Source organism: Pan paniscus, chromosome 3 (assembly GCF_029289425.2).
Source record: "Pan paniscus chromosome 3, NHGRI_mPanPan1-v2.0_pri, whole genome shotgun sequence".
NCBI classification, from domain to species: Eukaryota; Metazoa; Chordata; class Mammalia; order Primates; family Hominidae; genus Pan; species Pan paniscus.
The window spans coordinates 25,583,170-25,606,258 of NC_073252.2; the positions used below are offsets into that span (position 1 = coordinate 25,583,170).

General features: G+C 37.6%; 1 protein-coding gene across 2 annotated transcripts in view; it reads left to right on the forward strand.

The window, feature by feature from the left end:
• Positions 1-23,089, forward strand: part of ZCCHC4 (zinc finger CCHC-type containing 4) — a 57,086-nt gene that overhangs the window by 19,324 nt on the left and 14,673 nt on the right. For both annotated transcript variants that reach the window (XM_034958388.3, XM_003826837.4), the window contains 5 exons: positions 855-1,130; positions 1,576-1,656; positions 13,222-13,294; positions 17,166-17,316; positions 19,260-19,360. In XM_034958388.3, coding sequence (XP_034814279.3) covers positions 855-1,130; positions 1,576-1,656; positions 13,222-13,294; positions 17,166-17,316; positions 19,260-19,360 — 682 coding nt within the window. The remainder of the gene's footprint in view (positions 1-854; positions 1,131-1,575; positions 1,657-13,221; positions 13,295-17,165; positions 17,317-19,259; positions 19,361-23,089) is intronic.

A 23,089-nucleotide genomic window follows, 5' to 3' on the forward strand; every position in this document is an offset into this window, starting at 1 on the left:
CTCTTCCCAAACTATAAGGATTGTTTAGTGCACTATTTATTTTAACTTGCTTAGTTTTAGACATTTCTGACTCTCCATGTTCCTCAATCATATTATTTTTCTTTTGTTTTCTTACTGATATCATAGCTGGCATCACATGTACAAAACCAGCAGTTTTTAAACATACTGACCATGATTATTTTCTCTCTCCAATAATCTCTAATAAAATTAAAAAAGAAAGAAAAAAGAAATGGTGACTTTGAAATTGGATATAAGAGTGACTTGGAAGAAATCAAATGGGATATTCAGTGTAGTCTTTTTTAAGGCTTTGAATATTGTCTTGCTGTTTTGGAGGTGAGCTTATAACTCCATCAGTACTGCTAAGAACAGAGGAGCTTTGAGAAACATCTTTTCTTTTAGGAGGTAATTTTTCTTGCTAAGTATATCATAAGAACTTGAAGAATGATCTTAGTTTCTCATTTTAAAATGACTCTCAAGTGAGCCAGACTGTTTAACAGATAAAAGTTAGACATGTGGATTTGTCAATAAATTTAAACTTGATAGTAGTTGTCATTACTACTAAGTTGTTTGAGTAATATATTATGTTCACATTTTAAATGGATATTGATCTTCATTCAGTGACTAAATTGGAGCGTCTCAATTCTTATGAAATTGCTGATCCTTTTCCTCTTTGTACGTATGCAGCCAGACATAAATTCTAGCCAACATTCCACAGATTTCTTCCTACCTTTCTTCTTTACGCAGTACTCTTTAGGAAGTAAGAATACTTTTTGGGTGCTAAAAATAGCAAAACACGTTGTGTTTACAACAATAAACTTAAAATATATTTCTTTGTGTTTTATTTTGTCTTGAAGGTACTTGAAGTTTATTGAGTTGCCCTTGACTCAGAGAAAGTTTTGTCAAACATGTCAGCAGTTGTTGTTACCAGATGACTGGGGGCAACATAGTGAGCATCAGGTTCTGGGTAATGTGTCTATCAGCCAGTTAAGAAGGCCCAGTCAACTCCTTTATCCACTGGAAAACAAGAAGACAAATGCCCAGTATCTGTTTGCTGATCGGAGCTGTCAGTTCTTGGTAGACTTACTTTCTGCCCTCGGATTCAGAAGAGTACTGTGTGTTGGAACACCAAGGTATGTCATATGATTTTTTAAAGAATTATCTTCTCACCGCTATTGAAACTGTATGAAGATTTTATTAAGTAGTTACTTACTCTGTGCAAGGTATAGCATGAAGCTTTGAGTATTTAAAATGTAAAGCACGGTCCCTCTCTTAAGGAGTTTGCAAGCTGTATTCCATTTGAGAAAAATCTTCATAGATTTCTTTCTGATGCATGAGAGAAGATTCTTTCTGATTTAACTGCTAAATTGTTTATAATTTTAGACCTCTCTCTTTCAGATAAGTTCTGCTCTTAAAAAATATTTGCAAAATCGAAACCTTGATTATACCTGCCAAATTCTCTTCAATGTTTCATTGAAATATCATAAATACCAGAAGAACATTGATGGTTTTGTTGTTTGTTTATTGTCTATGACATTTGTAATATCTTATTACATTTGCTTTCACTAATTGCTTTAGGTTGCATGAGCTGATCAAGTTGACAGCATCAGGTGACAAGAAGTCTAACATTAAAAGCCTTTTATTGGATATTGATTTTCGGTAGGTTTACAAAATACAGTATTTCCTTTCATTGTCTCCTGTTTCTTTTTAATGTTTTTCTGTTTTTAGTTGTTTATACTCTGTTACAACTCTTTAGTTTACATCTAGAAGTAGTAATTTGTTATGAGGAAACTTTTTAGTCGAATAAATTCAACATGTAATCTGTATTTCAAACAGGGAGGCAGTTGATTTCTCCTTTTGCTGGTGGGCTTCCTAGATTTTCTCTATGAATGTGTCTAGTTCGTCTTTGGCTTATAATCTACAGATGAATCTCTATTGAGTGAGGTTTCTTCTCATATATTATGTTCAAAGATAATTCTAAACTGCCTCATACTTAATCAGACTTCCAGGATTTTGTTTCATTAGATCTTTGAAGTGTGAGAACTCAGACATTTCTTTTAGTATATTTTACTGGATGTTGTACATATTGTCTTTCACTGAACATAGCCTGGAGTGAAGGGCGTGCTAAGTAGGGGATAGACAGGTCCCAAAGCAGAGGAGTAGCTGACAGATAGACTTTGTGAGAGGGTCAGAATTAAATGGCATCTGATGATTTCTGAGTTGATGACACAGAGGGAGGAACACATCTTGAATCTCCCCTCTGGTGGTAGTTTTGAAGATACAGACCTTTAACTTATAACATGGATGGTAAATACATTGTCCACTGTGTCTATAATTCTGTACATTTGAAGTACTCTTCTCAGTTTCTGTAATTGTTTAATACCAGGAGTTCATGTAGTTTATAAGATACTATGTTCTTAGTATTTTTAATGTGTTCTTGAAGGTGTTGAAGGAATCAGGCTTTGTGTTTCCTTTTATTTAGATCTGCTTCCTAAAAACAAAGCAGACAGATTTTTTTTTTTCCTCTTAGACAGGGTCTCGCTCTGTCACCCAGGCTGGAGTGCATTGGCATGGTCATAGCCCGCTGTACCCGCAAACTCCTGGGGTCAGGCGATCCTCTAATCTCAGTCTCCCTAGTAGCTAGGACTACAGTTTAGCACTACCACACCCAGGTAATTTTAAAAAAAGAAAGTTTTGTAGATTTGGTGTCTGGAACTCCTGGCCTCAAGCAGTCCTCCTGCCTTGGCCTCCCAAATTGTTGGGATTACAGACGTGAGCCACCAAGCACCAAACAGATTTTTAAAGTGTAAAATGTCCCTTTAAAAAATGTAGTTTGGGTCAGGTGTGGTGGCTTATGCTTATAATCCTGGCACTTTGGGAGGCCAAAGCTGGCAGATCACTTGAGGTCAGGAGTGCAAGACCAGCCTAGCCAACATGGTGGAACCCCGTCCCTACTAAAAATAAAAAAAATTAGCTGGACGTGGTGGCTCATGCCTATAATCCCAGCTACTAGGGAGGCTGAGGCAGGAGAATCGCTTGAACCTAGGAGGTGGAGGTTGCAGTGAGCTGAGTTCACGTAACTGCACTCCAGCCTGGGTGACAGAGCAGGACTCAGTCTCAAAAAAGATAATAATCATAAAAGTGTAGCCTGGCCGGGTACAGTGGCCTATGCCTGTAATCCCAGCACTTTGGGAGGCTGAGGCAGGTGGATTACTTGAGTCAGGAGTTCAAAACCAGCCTGGGCAACATGGTGAAACCCCATTGCTACTAAAAATACAAAAATTAGCTGGGTGTGGTGGTACGTGCCTATAGTCCCAGCTACTCCGGAGGCTGAGGTCAGAGGATTGCTTGACCCCAGAAGGTAGAGGTTGTAGTGAGCCGAGATTGCGCCACTGCATTCCAGCCTGCGCAACAGAGTGAGACCCCTGTCTCAAAAAAATAAAATGGAGTTGTAGCTTTAATAATTTATTTGCCTTTAGATATCTGAGTCAACTCTAAGTTGTCTGACATACACAAGCACATTACTCAGAAATTACCTATACTGTCTTATTCCTTATGAATATGTCTGGCCTGGTAACCACTCATCCCTTGTTGACAGCACTAGCACACTTTACTAACATCTGCCTAACATGAGTGACCCTTGACAAATGATGATATAGACTTCTTAAAGATAAACTCAATTTATTTTTAACTGGATATAAGTCACTTAATAGTCACCATTTAAAAGTATATATTTCAGTGGTTTTTGTTGTTATCACTGTGTTGTGCCATCATCACCACTAGGTACTTCTAGAACATTTCTATCATACTGAAAAGAAACCTAGAGTTCGCTTCCCCTCACAAGCACTTTCTGTCTCTCTTTTCTGGAGTTGCCTGTTCTGCACATTTTATATAAATAGAATCATAAAATCTGTGACCTTTGTGGCTGGCTTCTTTCACTTAGCATCATGTTTTCAAGGCTCACCCATGCATGTAGCAGTACTTCATGCCTCTTATGGCTGGCTGTATGATACTCGATTGTATGGCTATGCATGGAGCTAGAAACTTCTTTTTTTAAATTCTGTGTTCCTTTCCTAAAGTATTAAATTATTCTAAATGCATTATTTTAAAGGTAGAAGTTTAACTTTTGGGTTCTTATAATGTATTATTAATAGGGGATATTTTTATTTGTTTGTTTGAGACAGAGTCTGGCTCTGTCACCCAGGCTGGAGTGCAGTGGTGCGATCTCAGCTCACTGTAACCACCGCCTCCTGGGCTCAAGTGATTCTCCTTCCTCAGCCTCCCCAGCAGCTGGGATTAGAGGCGTGCGCTGCCATGTGCAGCTAATTTTTGTATTTTTAGTAGAGAGGGGATTTCACCATGTTGGCCAGGCTGATCTGGAACTCCTGACCTCAAGTGATCTACTTCCCTCGGCCTCCCAAATTGCTGGAATTATAGGTGTGAAACACTGTGCCTGGTATAGCTGGTGTTTTTTGAGTGCCTGTTATATTTCAGGCCTTGCCCTGACTCATTCCTCACATTAGCCCTGTAAGATAGATGCTATCATCATCCTCATTTTTCCAGATGAGAAAACTGAGGCATAAAGAGGTTAAATAGCTTGATCAAAATCACAGTTTATAAGTGGCCAAGCTAGAATTCAAGCCAAGGCAGTCTGGCTCCAAAAACTAAGCTATCCTTTGGAAATAACTTTGCTTTTGAACTTGTTTATATGCCTTTCTCATATAGTCAGTTTCTTTCTTGTCATCCTTCCATCTCTCCCTTTCTCCCTGTATCCTCCTGCCTTGTTCCACAAAGATTTTCAGATGAATCAAAACTGGTTTCTAGGTTATTTATATTTTTAGAATAAGGCACTCAGGATTTTTTTCTTTGGAGACCTGGAAATCCAATCACGTAAAAGAATTTATTGATTTACATTACTGAGGTCTGGGATATAGCAGGCTTTAGTCTAGTTGAGATAGTGAGCCTCACACAGTGTTGCTAGGGCTCCCTCTTTCTCTCTCCACCTCTCATTCTGTCTTTCTCTGTGTATTGATTTCATTCTGCAGACAGCTTCCTTCCTACTGCCAGGGACGTTGGTGGCAGCAGCTTTAAGCTTATCTAGTTTTCAGCTTAACTGCCCAGTGGAAAGAGGCAGTTCTTCCTGAGAACTCCAGCAGCAAAACTCCAGAGAGTGTTCTGATTAGCCTGGCTGGGGTCACTTGCCTATTCCGGAGCCATCACTTTGACCTGGCAGATGGGGTACTCCAGCCAGCCTCTGACCAATCACACAGAGTTGGTTCTCCACAGGAAACAGGTGTTCGACTTAAAAAGTAGGGATGTAGGTGCGGGAGAGACAAAAAACCAGATGTCCATAACTAAACTATTCAAGACAACGTATACAGTTGCCAGCAGCACTCATATTCCTAACTTTGGCACTTTTACTTCAGTGAAAATGGTACAATGTGATCTTTCTAATAGTATGGTTTTGAATTTACATTAAAAGTTATATAATGATTCTAAGTTATTAAAGACAAGCTTTTTCAAGCTAGTTTTAGTGGACTTACTTACAAACAGAGACTAGGTGATATCATAGTGCGTCTTCTCAAAGAACTTGTTAAAATTGCAAGAATCCTTGGTTTACTTTGTTTTTAAAAAAGGAAAAATGATCTTTAATTCTGCCATCCAAAACATGGGTTTTGGCTTTTTAAACCTTTTTTATGCATATAAACATTTTAAAAAGTAGGTATATAACCTTGAAAACTTTTCCTGCTGGCGATATTTTAGGTATATTTCTTTTTGAGACAACATCTTGCTCTGTCACCTAAGCTGGAATGCAATAGTGTGATCTCAGCTCACTGCAGCCTCAACCTCCTGGGTTCAAGCGATCCTCCTACCTCAGTCTCTCCCAAGTAGCTGGGACCACAGGCGTGTGCCACCACACCCAGTTAATTTTTGTATTTCTTGTAGAGACGGGGTTTCACCCTGTTGCCCAAGATAGTCTTAAACTCCTGGGCTAATGCAGTGTGCCTGCCTCAGCCTCCCAAAGTGCTGGGATTACAGGGTGTGAGCCATCATGCCCAGCCCATTTCTTTTTTTAAAATTGAGATATATTTTACATACATAAAACAGTAGTTTTCAGTATATTCACACGGTTGCGTAGCCATCACCGCTATCTAATTCCACAACATTTTCATCACCTTCAGAAGAAGCACTCTCCTTGTGAGCAGTCCCTCCCCATTTATCATGCCCCCAGCCTTTGACAACCATGAATCTACTTTCTATCTTTATGGATATGCTTTGCCTATTCTAGATATTTTTTATATAAGTGGAATAATACTCTGTGTGGCCTTTTGTGTCAGACTTCTTTCACTTAGCATAAAGTTTTCGAGGTTCACCCATGTGGTAGCATGTATCAGTACTTCATTCCTTTTTTTGGCTGAATAATATTCTACTATACGGATATACCAAATTTTGTTTATCTTTTCATCTGTTGATGGACACTTGAGTTGCTTCCACTTTTTGGCTATTATGAATAATACTGCTATGAACATTTGTGTACAAATTCCATGTGAACATAGGTTTTCAGATCTCTTGGGTATTAGTTTGTTAGGGCTGCCATAACAAAATACCACAGACTATGTGGCTTAAACAACAGAAATTTATTCTCTCACAGTTCTGGAGGCTGGAAGTCCAAGATCAAGGTTTTAGCAGGTTTGGTTTCTCCTGAGGCCTCTCTCTTTGGCATGTAGATGGTCACTGTCTCCTCATAAGTTCTTCTCTTTGTGTGCGTATCCCTGGTTTCTTACTATGTCCAAATTTCCTCTTCTTTTAAGGATACCAGTCAGATTGGAGTAAGGCTCACACTAATGGCCTCATTGTAACTTAATTACCTCTTTAAAGGCTCTGTCTCCAAATAGCCACATTCTGAAGTACTGGTGATTAGGGCTTCAACATAAGGATTTTGGGGGTGAAACAGTTCAGCCCTTAAACCTAGAAGTGGAATTGCTAGGTCATGTGGTAACTATGTTTACCTTCTTGGGGAACAGCCAAACTATTTTCCAAAGTGGCTGCATCATATTTTATTCTCACCAGGAATATATGAGGTTTCTAATTTCTCCATGTCCTTGCCAATGTTTATTATCATCTGTCTTTTTGAAGTGGTATCTCCTTGAGGTTTTGTTTTGTATTCCATGATGGCTAGTAATGTTAAGCATCTTTTCATGTGCTTATAGGCCATTTGTTTATCTTATTGGAGAAATATCAATCCTTTCCCTAGTTTTTAATTAGTTATTTGTATTTTTGTTGAATTGTGAAAGTTCTTAATATATTCTGGATACTAGACCCTTATCAGATATATGATTTGCTAATATTTTCTCTCATCTTGTGGATTGTCTTTTCACTTGTGATGAAGTCCAGTTTTTCTTTTTTCTTCAGTTGCTTGTGTGTTAGGTGTCATATCTAAGAAAGTCTTGCCTAATCCAGTGAGTATCTATACCCATGTTTCCATCAAAGAGTTTTATAATTTTTGCTTTCACACTTAGGTCTTTAATCTATTTTGAGATTTTTTTTTTTTTTTGAGACGGAGTCTTGCTGTCACCCAGGCTGGAGTGCAGTGGCACATCTTGGCTCACTGCAACCTCCGCCTCCCAGCTTTGCACCATTCTCCTGTCTCAGCCTCCCGAGTAGCTGGAACTACAGGCGCCTGCCACCACGCCTGGCTAATTTTTTGTATTTTTAGTAGAGATGAGCTTTCACCGTGTTAGCCAGGATGGTCTCGATCTCCTGACCTCGTGATCTGCCCGCCTCGGCCTCCCAAAGTGCTGAGATTATAGGTATGAGCCACCGTGCCTGGCCTGCTAATTTTTATTTATTGTATGAGGTAGGGGTCTAACTGCTTGCATGTGGATGACTAGTTGCTCTAGCACCGTTTATTGAAAAGACTGTTCTTTTCCCATTGAATTGTCTTGGTACCATAATGAAAACAAAAGGACCACAAATATATAGGTTTACTTATGGACTTTAAATTCTGTTCCATTGATCTATGCCCATCCCTATGCCACTCTTACACAGTCATGATTACTGTTGCTGTGTGGTAAATTTTGAAAATGGGAAGTATGAGTCTTCCTATTTTGTTCTTTTTCAAGATTGTTTTGGCTGTTCTGGGTGTCTTGCGTTTCCATATGAATGTTAGGATCAGCTTATCAATTTCTACAAAAAAAGCCAGCTGAGATTTTTTAAGGGATTGCATTGAATTTGTAGATTAATTTGGGGAATATTGCCATCTTAATATTAAGTTGTCCAGTCCATGAACATGAGATGTCCTTCCATTTCTTTAGATCTTCAATTTCTTTAAATGATATTTTGTAGTTTTCAGTATGTAAGTTTTGTGCTTCTTTTATTAAATTTATCTCTAGATGTTTTATTATTTTTGGTGCTATTATAATTTAAATGGTTTTCTGAATTTTATTTTGTGGTGTTAACAGTACTCTGATTTACTTTAAAAAATTTTTCAAAAATACAGTTAACCCTTGAATAACATGGTTTTGGACTGCTGGGGTTCACTTACAAGTGGATTTTCTTGTGCCTCTGCCACCGCTCCTCTTCTTCCTCCTCCTAAGCCTGCTCGTTATGAAGATGAAGACCTTTACGGTGACCCACTTCCACTTAATGAATATTAAATAATATTGTCTCTTCCTTATGATTTTTTTTTAATAGAAACGGGACTTGCTGGTTGGTCAGGTTGGTCTTGAACTCCTGACCTCAAGCAATCCTCCCACCTCGACCTCCCAAATGACTTTCTTAATAACATTTTCTTTTCTCTAGCTAACTTTATAGTAAAAATGCTGTATATAAAACATACACAAAATATGTGTTAATTGACTGTTATCTGTAAGGCATCCAGTCATCATAGGCTATTAGTAGTTAAGTTTTGGGGGAGTTGATATGGTTTGGAGTTGATATCTCATGTTGAAGTGTGATTTCCAGTGTTGGAGGTGGGCCTAGTGGGAGGTGTTTGAATCATGGGGTTGATTCCCCGTAAATGGCTTGATGCTGTCTTTGTGATAATAGAGGTAATAAGTGAGTTCTCATTTTATTAGTTCATGCAAGAGCTGGTTGTTTAAAGAGCTTGGCACCTGCTCCTCTCTTTCTTGCTCCTTCTCTTGCTGTATGACATGCCTGCTCCCCTTTCCTTTCCACCATAAGTAAAAACTTCCTAAGGCCTCACCAGAAGCCCAGCAGATGCTGGTGGTATGCTTGTACAGCCTGCAGAACTGTGATCCAAATAAACCTCTTTTCTTTATAAATTACCCAATCTCAGGTATTCTTTTATAGCAATGCAAAATGGACTGACACAGAAGGTAAAAGTTATATTTGGATTTTCTGCTGCGCCCCTAACCTCTGTGTTGTTCAAAGGTCAGCTGTACATATAACATTTACCATAGTAGCCATCTTTAGATATACAACTTAGTAGTGTTAAGTAAATTCACGTTGTTTGTAACTGATCTCCAGAACTCTTCATCTTGCCTGATTTAATTTGAAAGATTTATATGGCCCCTTAGCTATTTCACCTTTAATTCCATGCCTTTTAGTTTTCCTCTTCTTGCACCTGTAGTTGTAATATCCTGGTCAGAGTAGGGGTTAGGGGATGTGGATAAAGTTATTTTATAATGTATGGAATATATTGATACTTTTTTTTCATGCTTATAAACTTTTGTGTGTGCCTTGCAAACAAAAACTGATGGTGTTTTATTGGGGATATCACAGCTCAGTTTTTTTGATAATGTAGTCTGTTATTGAGTCAGTTCTGTAGAAGGTCAACAGTAGTTCTTAAGAGAGCTGGTTTATTGAGACACATAAGTTGCTGGAATGCTCTGAGGCTGGTTACCTGTATTTACAGCATGACGGAGCGTGTGGTTGGTTCAGATTTCTCATAAAGACCACAGTTAAATCAGAAAAAAAATTCTGCATAGTATAGAGTGACAGTGAGTAGTTTTTTGGCACTTTGACTTTGGTTTCTTGGTGCCTTACAACAGGTTTATCCAAGGTTGGAGAACGGCCTCAAACTCCAGTGTTCTCTATAGATGTGCTATAAATATATTTTTTAGGGGGTAGGAGGTACGAAGTTCACATTTGCTAAGATGGATTTCTATATGCTCTAATTTTAGCATGAAAGATGTGAAACTCTATTTGGCAAACTATTATCCAAATAAAGTTATGTCAAAAAATGAATTTCTTAGGTTCATTTCATGAACTAATTTTATTCAGCTCTTGATTACATTTCCTGTGTGTAGAGCATGTTTCACACTTGGTAACTGACTCTCATTTAAAGAGAATGAATGGCCAGATGAATGGCCTTTTGAGCACTTTTCAAGTGCATGCATTTCTGATTGGTTTTGTTTGCCTTATTCAATGGAGAGAATAATTCTTTGTGGCCAATTTCATTTTAAGAGGGCAATGTTGAGTGATTTTTCATAATTTAAAATATGAATAATTATGCTCTCAAATTATGTATTTGATGGAAACTTAGAACTGAAATCTTGGCTTTTCTTTCTCTATTCCTCTGCAAACTGCTGCCCAGAATGTTTTGGACAGGTGTGCTGTGCTGAGTTTCATGTAAATCAAATTTCCTTTTTCTAATTTTTAAAAACGACTGTTGTATCTTTGTGAAGGAATGACAACAATAGGGATTATGTTAAAAAGGGATTGTATTTTCCTTTGGTCGTACTTATAAAGCAGTGCAAGAGAGAAGAAAACCCTCAAATGATATCATGTTTACACATGGCTGTACTAGTACTAATACACTTTTTTTAAAGGCAGTTATGTGAAATTTAGTTAAATAGGAAGACGTATTTGTTTAATGGTCATTTGACATTGCCTACAGTCAATTTTTGGAAAGTTCATTAGGTTACGGTATATAGTTTAAATATTTTCCAGTTATCTAAACCTTTTATTTCTTCAGTGCAAATTTATATTTTAGGAAATGTGCTAACAGTGTCTTAAATGACATTAAACAATATTGTCCCGAGAATGGTTGGCAGCTCTTTGTCCATCTCCACAGAACAAGAATAAATAGGCTTAGATTATTTCTGGTGAACATAAACATAATTCCCTAATATGAGAGGCATTAAGACATAAATATTTACAGCTGCTAATTATTAAAATAACAGTAACAGTACTTAACATTTTAGTATATGCTATGTAGCTGGCATTGTATTAAGTACTTTACGTACATCATCTTATTGTTATCCAGTCCTATGTGGTAGAAATTATTACTTTTACCATTTTACGGATGAAGAAACTGAGGCTCAGAAAGGTTAAATAACTTACTAAGGATACCCAGCTAGTAAGCGAGAGACACATAGTTTGAAACCAGACCATCTGACTATAGAGCCTGTGCTCTTAACCGCAGTTAATGGGAAGAGGATAAACTAGTGCTGTCCCTTACATTAAATATTCACCATGGATGATCAATCAGTTACAGACAGTAATGGGTAACTGAGTAGAAATACAAGCAAAGAAGTTGACAGTATCATGACTTGGTTCAAGAAGTCATAATAAGTAAGGATGTGTCTCAGATTTTTTTTCAGTCTTTTTACCAGGTTACAAATTCCTAAGGATGATGTGATTCATATGTAAATTATGTGTAATAAAATAGTTGAAGTTCAAAATCCTATTGAGATAACAAAGAGGTTTCTATATTATATGGAAAACTGAGAAATCAGCAACGCAGACATTAAGACCCAGATACATAAATGGGGAAAACATATGGACAGACGGTACAAATACAGTTAAGAAATATAGAAAGTTCCACCTTATAAGTAATCAAATGCAGATTTAAGTCATAATGTGATATGAGTTTTTCCTAGTAAATTAGCAGGAATTTATAAAATGTTAATACCCAAAGGTGGTACTCTCATTCACTGCCAATGGCTTTTTAAAATACTGTGTTACCATGGAATACTATGCAGCCATAAAAAATGATGAGTTCATGTCCTTTGTAGGGACATGGATGAAATTGGAAATCATCATTCTCAGTAAACTATCGCAAGGACAAAAAACCAAACACCGCATGTTCTCACTCATAGGTGGGAATTGAACAATGAGAACACATGGACACAGGAAGGGGAACATCACACTCTGGGGACTGTTGTGGGGTGGGGGGAGGGGGGAGGGATAGCATTAGGAGATATACCTAATGCTAAATGATGAGTTAATGGGTACAGCACACCAGCATGGCGCATGTATACATATGTAACTAACCTGCACATTGTGCACATGTACCCTAAAACTTAAAGTATAATAATAATAAAATAAAATAAATAAAATAAAATAAAATAAATAAAATAAAACACTGTGTTAGCAAAACAAAACAATTCAATCAGTAAATTAATATTCCTCTTTCCTGGCACTGATTTAGTAAATATGAAATGCATATACTTTCTCTATTATATTGAAAAGCATATTTTATTAAGCTAGCCTGCGTTAGACAAAAAAAAAATTTGTATTACTTTTTTTTTTTTGAGACATGGTCTGGCTATAGCGTCCTGGCTGGAGTATAGTGGTGTGATCTTGGCTCACTGCATCCTCCGCCTCCTGGGCTCAAGCCATCCTCACACCTCAGCCTCCATAGTAGCTGGGACCGTAGGCATGCATCACCACGCCTGGCTAATTTTTGTATTTTTTGTAGAGGCGGGATTTTGCCATGTTGCCCAGGTTGGTCTCAAACTCGTTAGCTCAAGCAATCTGCCTGCCTCAGCCTCCCAAAGTGCTGCAATTACAGGTGTGAGCCACTGTGCCTGGCCTGTATTAAATACTTAAAAAAAAATCAGCTACAGAAGAAAATAAATGAACAGCTGTCGAGCAGAAATGATTTAGTATTCTCCTTAAAATTATTAACCATGAGGGATGTATCTTAATTGCCAACCCATTGCAAGCTTAAATTGCATAATCATCTGTCAGTAACCTGATTGTTTATGTATAACCTCCTGGTACATAGGAACATGTGTGTTTTATATATGAGTATTCTTTAGTTTTACTACTGGTTAATTAAACATGGGAAAATCACTTAAGTTTGTTATTTATTCACTGTTACAGATTCCCTGGAATTTTTGCAAATTATTCTTTATTTCAAAAAACTAAAAAATGAAATTTTTTAAAGGTGTGATTTTATTGTTTTAAAATTTAGTTTATATTTGTCTACTCTATAGCTGTGACTGGGCAAATAACTCTGTAATTATTTTACAGGTATTCACAGTTTTATATGGAAGATAGCTTTTGCCATTATAATATGTTTAACCATCATTTCTTTGATGGAAAGGTAAGAGCTGTGACCATTATCTCATTGTTCTCTCTTTGTGGAATAGCAGATTTCAGAGTGCCTCCTTTGTTCTTTTTCTAAATTCCCTCAAGGTCAAATTGTGGCTGTTCTACCATTTACTGATATTTATTTTTGTTCTTTCACTCTTTATTGAGCACCTAGAGGTGATTTTATTATTCCCTTGTTAAGACTTCTCACTACTTTTTGGATGAAGGCCCACATTCTTAGAAGGCCCATGGGGCTCTGTGTGATCTGACCCCGATTTCCACTCTAGCCTCCCCTCTCCCTGTTTCCCCTTTGCTGTCTGTGCTCAGGGCACAGGGCTTTCATCTGGAACTGGTCAGACGCCTTTCCACCGCAGGGAAGGTCCATGCTGTTCCTGCTGGTTTCTGCTGTCTTTTGCCTTGATAACTTCCACTCATGTTTTAGAACTTTGTTCCAAATCACTTCTTCCAGCCTCCCCCGACCCCTACTCCCCAAAGGGTCAAGTTTTCCTTTGTAGACTTACCACACTGTAATTAAATGCATGTGTCAGGGCTGGGAGTGTATGGAAAATCTCTATTCCTTCCTCTCACTTTTTCTGTGAACCTCAAACTGCTCTAAAAAATAAAAGTTCTTTTAAAAAAAAAAGGACTGCAGTTTAAAAAAGCTTCTTTCAATATGAGGTTAATAATGTCACTGAGAATAACAGCATAGTAGAGCTGAAACATTTAGTTTGAGCTCTTTGTCAGGCCTATTATAAAATAAAATCTGTAACCAACCAAGTAATCATGCTGGCCAAAAATATTGTGAAATTATCAAGACACCTTGAAGCATACCCATAAATATATGCATATATATCAATTTTGTAAAAATTCTGAACCATGCTTACTATGTATTGTGCTTTGAGATATTAACTAATGATAGGAGGATGAAAACCAAGCAAGACTTTAAAAGTCAGCATTCAGGAAATGAAAACAAATGTTAAATTGTTGGTTGGGATTGAAAAATGAGTCCCCTGATTTAGTAAGTATAGCACTCCTTCCATTTGAATCAATTTAGCATTGGGATATATATTAATATTTTTCAGCTGTGAAGCCATTAAAACAAGGTATTGAAATAAACAGCAGTTATAATTAGATATATTTCAGCTGTTTCCCAAAGCGTTTATGTGGTTGCTAATCACGAAGAATTGAGAACTGTTGAGGTGAATGTGAAGGAAAGTGGGAGTTGAAAGTCACTTGCCAGTGGATGATGAGGGACTTCGCAGCTGGGACAGTGGCAGTGAGAAAAGGAGAGAAAAGAACTGGGTTGTCTAGGCATTCACGGAAGCAGTGAGAAGACTGTACTGAGGGAGAAGTCCAAGCTGACTTGGTAGAATGGCCTGGATTTGTATTTTTTCTTCTAAACAGAGGGAAGTGAAGTTTGGAAAGGTTGAGTTTGTGGGGCTGGTAGGATATTGATGTAGGGGTATCCCCCTTGAAACCACAGGACCTTGATGTCAGGTGGGGTCACGGCTGTGTCATAGTAAATGAGGAAGTAATCGAGTTTGAATCACTACTTGATCCTACACTAGTGAGTTAGGGTTTTCTTGTTTTTTGTCTGTTTTAATACCATACTATGGTTTTGCTTTTTATTTTGAACAATGAAGACAAAATAAGGATAAAATTAAATACCTAAAAGTTGGCTAGCAATTTTTTATATTTTTAAAGAGTAACAGGTAATTAGCCTTTTTCTTCGAAACTCTTTGTAGCTTATAGAAAGTGTACAGCATTACCTTATAAGTTTCTACAATAATGGTTGGAATAAGCTGCCAAGATTGAGCCCCACTTTATCTTCCCTGAAGAAAAGAGTCGTCCAGCTCAGGCTTTCCTTACTCTATATTTCAGCAGCAGCCTCTAAATAGCACTGCAGCTGTAGAGATTGATCTGCAGAAACCCATTGTTTTAATGATTTTACTATCTGCCCTTTTTCTACCTACTCCCAGAGTCAAGTTTTTCAATAGAGATTTACCATCCACTAATCAATCACTAAGTATTTAAGTGTCGGCTCAGTGCCTTTGAGGCTGTCCAGGGTGCTTAGGAGAATAGAATACTCTGCTAGTGCACCTCAGCACTTTACAGTCCACTAGATTCAAAAGCTGGAGTTCCCCGCATAGGATTTCTCATTGCAAATCATATAGTCTTTAAAAAATGTCATCTGCCTTAATGGCAAAGTCAGTTAAAGTATGTAGAGAGGATGGCTAATTAAATTGCCGGGCACTTTTTAAATGATAACTGAGATAAAGGAAAGAGTCAAATTGCTGTCAACATTGTAAGCAAGTATCTATTTCCCATAGGAGGTCAACATTAAGACCATCAGCAGCTTGTGTTGGGCTATGATGCCATTGATTCTTACCTGGAAAAAAAAATCCTTTCAAAATGTTTTTAAAGTTAGGTTAGGAGTTAGACATCATTTACTTGTATAATTTCTTTTTTCCACTTTTAACTCTAAGGAGTTTGAAGATTTCAATATCATCATCTGTGCTTTCAGTCCTTGTTCTTGTAAGCAGGTTAAGGAAGTGCCAGACAGCACTTGAAAAATGATTAACCTTCTTGACAAGTCATCCTCTGCTGTAGGAGTTCCAGTAGGAAATTAATGAAGACTCTCCTAGGGAGAAAGGTTTTCCTCTTATCAGTGGGGTCTTCTAAATGGATTTAGCGGTAGAACAAAATATATTTTATTATAAAATACATATAGGCTTGTTAAAGTTTAAAATGCCATTCAATTTTAAAATCTCATGTCATTTTGTATACTGTGTTGACTTATTTTTGTAGATGAGTACAGTCAGCCCTCCCCACTTGTGGGTTCTGCATCTGTGGATTCAACCAACTGGAGATCAAAAATATTTAGGAAAAAAAGGATGGTGGTGACTGTACTGAGCATGTACACTTTTTTCTTGTCATTATTCCCTAAACCATAGAGTCTAAGAACTATTTATGTATCATTTACATTGTATTAGGTATTATAAGTAACCTAGAGATTATTTAAACTATATAGGAGGATGTGCATAGGTTATGTGCAATACTACAACATTTTATATCAGGGACTCTAGCACCTGCAGATTTTGGTATATGCAGGGGTCCTGGAACCAATCCCTCAGGGATACTGAGGGGACTGTACTTGAAAGCTACTTGCAAGTCAGTTGACTGGAGATACTGTTATATGGTATCTCTTAATAACTTCACTTATAGCAAAAACCATTAAATGTCCCTGTTAATGTTTACTTTGCAATTACTAAAAAAGCTTAAACTAACCTTTGGGAAAATGTGTTAATAGCATGGTTTCATGGACCAGATGCGCTTCGTCGTTTGTGAATTTTCATTTTTTATTTACTTACAGTGCATGTTCAAATATGTCTGACCGATACTCAAAAACATATGCATGTTTAACTGCTAATTTGTAGCTGTTATTAAACTGAACTCATGGCATTGGACAAACCAGATAGGAAAACAATGTTTTCATCGTCTTTGTGTCCCTAGTGCTTAGCACCATCCTGGCTTCTGTTTGTTAAATTGAATTTAACATTTTAGATAGTTTTCATGGGTAATGAGTTTCTTTTAGGACACTAAATTTAGCCTTTTAATTTAACCATTTGAAATGTGTAGTCTTCTGATAGTGATGGTGTTTGAATTTGCAATTTTAAAAACCTGCTTATCAAAGAACCCAAAGATAAAATCTTATAGGGGCGAAGAGAGGCTTCAGAATGTCACCGAGGGATGCTGCGGTGGCAAGATGACTTGGTAAAGTTTCCAGTGTTAAGAGAGAGACTGAGTCTAATGCATTCTCCTCCAAATAGGATGAAGTGCCTCTCTCTAGTCCTAATTTAGAAATGAATTTTTATTTGTTCCAGACTGCCCTTGAAGTATGCAGAGCATTTTTACAGGAAGATAAAGGCGAAGGAATCATTATGGTGACGGATCCTCCGTTTGGTGGCTTGGTTGAACCTCTGGCTATTACATTCAAGAAGTTAATTGCTATGTGGAAAGAAGGTCAAAGCCAAGGTGTATAATTTATTACTGCAAAATAAATACATATCTATGTATCTACTTCCTGTCAAATATTAGCTGAGCTCAGTGAATCAGAGCAGTGATAGAATATACATGTCTTGAGTTCTCTTTTTAAAAACAGGCTTATTTGATGTTGCAGCAAACTTCATTATCATGATATACTTTGTATTATTCTAATCATGTGGATTTTTTTAATGGCTTATAGGTAAAATACTATGTTTTTGATGGGGATAATGGGACATTATGCAGAACAGCAGTGAACTGCTGTCATTCTATTCAGTAAATATTTACCGAGTGGCCACTGTGTGCCAGGCACTGTTTAGGTACTAGGAATAGATTTTTGAACAAAGCCGACACATACCTCTGCCCTGTGGATCATACATTCCCTGTTCCTAAAGCCTGGCCCAGAACACTAAGAGGGCACTCAACCTGAGGTCCAGGGCTCTACGCTTTGCCAGGATATGAGTTTGGAGGTTAGACATCCCATAGGCTGATTGTGGTTATCAGTGACACAGATTCCCAGCCCTATAGGTAGGCTAGTGGCTGGGGGTTATTATTCAGTTTAAGTGACTTAGCCGTGTACGGTCTTCAGGCAGGTACTGCTTCTTTTTTTTTTTTTTTTTTTTTGAGACAGAGTCTCACTCTGTCACCCAGTCTGGAGTGCAATGGTACAATCTCGGCTCACTGCAACCTCTGCTTCCCAGGTTCAAGCGATTCTTCTGCCTTAGCCTCCTGAGTAGCTGGGACTACAAACATGTGCCACCATGCCCACCTAATTTTTTTTCCCCTGTATTTTTAGTAGAGACAGGGTTTTGCCATGTTGGCCAGGCTGGTCTTGAACTCATGGCCTCAAGTGATCTGCCTCCCTCAGCCTCTCAAAGTGCTGGATTACAGGCGTGACTTAGGACTTCAAAGTATTTTATATAATTATCTAATTAGTTGGTACATACATTTTTTAGAAACATTTTCTAGCTCGCAAGTTGATAAATTTGTTAAGAGTGTCAGGAATTTTGTGATCATGCTTCTCCACTAATAGTGCTTTGAGGGACAATGCAAATGAAATATAAAACGTGACTCATATTGTTAAGTATTTCACTTATTTGCTGTTTTTAAGTCCACTAATTAGAGTGGATAAAGTCAATGTCATTGGGGAAGCAATAAAGAGCTTTGTGGGCTTGAATTCCTGTTCTGCCACTTATTAGCTGCATTGGACTTGATAGCTTATGGCTTCAGTTTCCCTATCTGTAAAATGGGATAACATCTAATTCTAGGGATTATTGTAAGGAGACAGTACATAGAATGTACTTATTATAGCTTAGTGTAAGCACTATGATTAGGCTTGCCTCTGATTAAGGCTTTTCAGCCTGTTGGAGTTTTAGCTGTAATAGTGCTATAATGAATACTAGCCTATACTAGGTGCTTTGTAAGTAATAGCTGTGTTCCCTGTCTCTCACAAACACTAATTTTGGTAAAACTGTTTTGAAGAATCTTCCATGATGCAGACAAGGTTGATTCATCCCTGAAAACTAAGATAATGAGTTGTGGCAGAGCTGGGATTCACACCGAAGACCTACTGCCTTCTAGTCCAGAGGTCCTTCCACTGCATCATGACTACCTTTGTACCTCAAAAGTGGCACTCCTTTTCTATTTTCAACTTTTTAGGTAACATCTTTGCCTTACCTAGACAATAGTAATATACATATAAGGGTTACTTTTACATACTCTTAGTAGCTATATTTCGATATAAAGGAATATGTCCACTGACCTTTGGGAATAGACAGGTTTGAAATGGCACTCTGGTAAATATTTTCTGTTTTTGTATGAGAGTTAAATGTGTTGAATCATTGCAATTTCTTATGCTAGCGGAAGTTTTTCTACTGTAGCCTTCTATTTTTTCTTTAATTTACTATTATTTTTTCCTTTTTGTGATCCATTAGATGACAGTCACAAAGAACTACCCATTTTCTGGATTTTCCCCTATTTTTTTGAATCCCGAATTTGTCAGTTTTTTCCAAGCTTCCAGATGCTGGATTACCAGGTAGAGTACATATTCTGTTTTCTGGCATGGTTGGGGAATGGAGATTCTACTTGAATAGATATAAGACTATTCATTGATTTTAGTAAAATACAATGAGCTGTATTAAACACTAATATTATACCATATATAGCTCAGTCCAGTGTTTCCTAAATATCAGTAATCCCTAGAGTGCATGTTGAAAATACAGATTGAGTACCAAAATAAACCCACTAAATCAGAATTAGAGGACAAAGCCCCAAGAAAAAATATCTCACCAAGCTCCTTGGGTGACTCTAAGTGTGCTAGGGTTTAGAGCGGCTGATTTAGTCTTTCATCATCACTAGGAGATTTTGCAGCCCCCCCCACCCCTGGTTCATCATTATGAACGTTGGTTTCCTCTTTTCAGGGCATATAGAAAAGTAAATCACCTTTGTGGTTGGTGAAATGCCATGCACACTTTACTGCATCACTCTTGGGATGTCAGGAGTGTCAGAGAAGGCAGAGATGGCTCTGTGTGAATGTGTTGATTCCGGGAGGAAGTTACTGGAGTGAGTAACTTCACAGCAATGACTATGGAATTTTCCCCCTGCCTGAAATGAGAATGAGGCTGCTGTCCACAGCAGCTCCACCTGGTCTTTTAAGTTCATTCTGCTTTAAACTCCACTTTCCTGTATTTTCTTCCCTTGTGTTTGAAGTTAACCCTGTTGTCGCCATCACTGTGTATGGTCTTCAGGCAGGTACTGCTTCTCTTTTTTTTTTGAGACAGAGTCTCACTCTGTCACCCAGTCTGGAGTGCAGTGGTACAATCTCGGCTCACTGCAACCTCTGCTTCCCAGGTTCAAGTGATTCTTCTGCCTTAGCCTCCTGAGTAGCTGGGACTACAAACATGTGCCACCATGCCCACCTAATTTTTTTTCCCCTGTATTTTTAGTGGAGACAGGGTTTTGCCATGTTGGCCAGGCTGGTCTTGAACTCATGGCCTCAAGTGATCTGCCTGCCTCAGCCTCTCAAAGTGCTGCATTACAGCCGTGAGCCATTGCACCCAGCCTGCTTCCTCTTTTTGTAAGAGTTTTCTATTTGAGTTTTCTGAATAATCGACTAGCCCCTGATTAAGGCAGAGTTTTAGCTGTAAATGTCTTCACTAGCTGTTGCAAGCTAGCACTTGGTTCTAATCTTTCTAATCCTGAAGGCATATACCATTATGAAAATTATTTTAAAATTCTGAAAGAAACAGTGTTACCAAAAATGAGAGTAAAAGACTCTACTTGTGATTCCACCCAAACAGCAGACACTGTACTTTCAGTGTTCACTTTTAATCTTTTTTTAAGAGTAGTTTTTACAGGTTTGTAATCATAGAAGACAATTTTGAATTCTGCTTTCTTCATTATGTCTTATAAGTATACATTTTTAAACATAGCTACACAATCTTTATGCTTTAATAAATAAATTATTTCATTTACAGGCTATTCCCTTCTTTTTGGACTATAGGTTGTTTTTACCTTTTAAGGTAATATAAATAACACTGCTGTAAACACCTTTTATGCATATAATTTTTTCATGTTTTATATAACTTGCTTAAAATAGATTTCCAAAACTGAGATTACTTTATCAGATATAATGGACTTTTTTATGGCTGTTAAGTAGCATTAACAGGTTTTGTTCTAAAAGTGTGTAGCACAAGCCATTTTATACTTGACTTCTTGAGCTCTGCTTTGAGCAAAATTTATATCATAAGTCTTCTCAAAGCTCATTTAACTCGTTTTTGGGGCATCAAGTTTTCTGTTTCTTGTCTGAGGGATGCTTCTAGTATTGACATTTGCAATACAGAGATAGCTGACATACTCTAAAGATGTTAACTACGTAAACGGGTTCTAGTTTTCAGCAGCGTCTTCCGCCTTTGGCAATGGATGGTCATCTAGTGCAATGTTTGGCACACAGTAGGTGCCATGTATATGTCAAATGGATAACTGAGTGAAATAGCATGAACCCTGGAGTCAAAAAGGATCTGAGTTTTAATCCTGGTGCTGGCACTTACTTAACCCCTCTGAAGCTTATCTTACCTGTTAAATGAATATGGCAATATATCTGTCTTTTAAGGTTTTAAGGATTTTATGAAATAATACCTGGAAAGGCTTAGCCCTGTCCTTAACACACAGCAAGTATTAAGTTTAGGTTCTTGCTGTCGGCATTGTCATCACCATCACTGTCATTGTCATCATTCAGATAGTCCCAAGGTAGGGGTAAAACTCTCCCTCAGGTCCTTTTTTGATACATCTGAGAGATTAAAATTGCATAATTGTATAAATTGGGGCAAAAGTAATAGCAGTTTTTGCCATTCATTTTAATTCATTCATTCCTTTTAATGGCAAAAACCGCAATTACTTTTGCACCAACCTAATAATTCGTGCCCTTAGAAAACTGTTACATCCATATTTAGAGAGGAGTTTTTTTTTTTTTTTCACTATGGGCAAGAGTTTGAAATGGTGAGAGGACAAAAGAAGACAGATCCAGAATACAGCAGATGAGAGAGGCAATTTTGGAGTAACCAGCTGTCACTTGTTAGGCAGTCTGCGTTACTAGGAAAGAACTTTTGGAAATATTAGGGTTACAGTTTTGAGAAATAGTTGCAAGGTCCAAGTGTGGACAATAATTATGCACTTCAGTGTATTGATGAAGAAAGGTTCTGATTAGGTCATATGTGTCTGACAGGCTAAAAAGCAGTCTTCTCAATAAAGAGAAAGCCAACCTTTGGGAAAAAAAATGAGAACAAAGTCTAAAAGCAAATTTGTTTTTCCTAATTCCTGTTAAAGGGAAGAACAGTACTGTCCATTACATGCTTATGTTGGAGAAACTGTGCCATATCTCCTCATGTATTTATAAACATTATTTGATTACGTTCTTGGACAATTTTTCTATTTTTTGAAAATTTCTCTGGACCTATTATTCCTTTCTGAGCATTTTGCTTTCCTCTTTTTCTTTTGTTACTTTAACTTCATTACAAAATTTTTTTTAAATAGTGATGGGATCTCTCTATGTTGCCCAGGCTGGTCTCGAACTCCTGGGCTGAAGCGAGCCTCTCACCTCAGCCTCCCAAAGTGCTGGGATTACAGGTGTGAGCCACCATGCCTGGCCTAACTTCATTTTGTGGTACTTTTTTTTCTTGCATATTAGCCTTCATTGAATGAAAACTTTGAGTCCCCTCTCCTCCTTCACAGATCTTTTCCCATAGACCTTGATTAGGCCTTTTTTTTTTGGACATCACCTGAGATGATTATAAGCCCCCAAACCACAATGCAGTAAAAAACCCCAAATCACTAAATCCCTTCTTTGGAAATACTTCCCAGGTAAGAGGAAGGCAGAAATGCTGCAAATCTTCATAAAACATAAATTGTGTAGACTCTTCAGTGATCAAGCACTTGATGAATACAGAATAAAACAGTCATCAAAGACCTAGAAAACCAAGAGTTTTATTAACAACAGATTAGAAAGGAAGGATGTGATGATGAAAAGAAACTCTGATTTCGAGTCAGAAGTCTGAGTCCTGGCACTGCCTTTTAGAGACCACTTAATCTTAGGAGAAGTCACTTTATCTCTCCAGGTTCTGTTTCCTTACCTATAAAATAAAATGATTGAACCAGAAAAGAGATGGCAGATAAGTTTCTCTTTTGGTACTAAGCCTGATAAATTGCTAGTGATTTTCTGGAGAATTTGTTGAGAACACCAGGCTTGGTAGCAAAGAGTAATGTGATT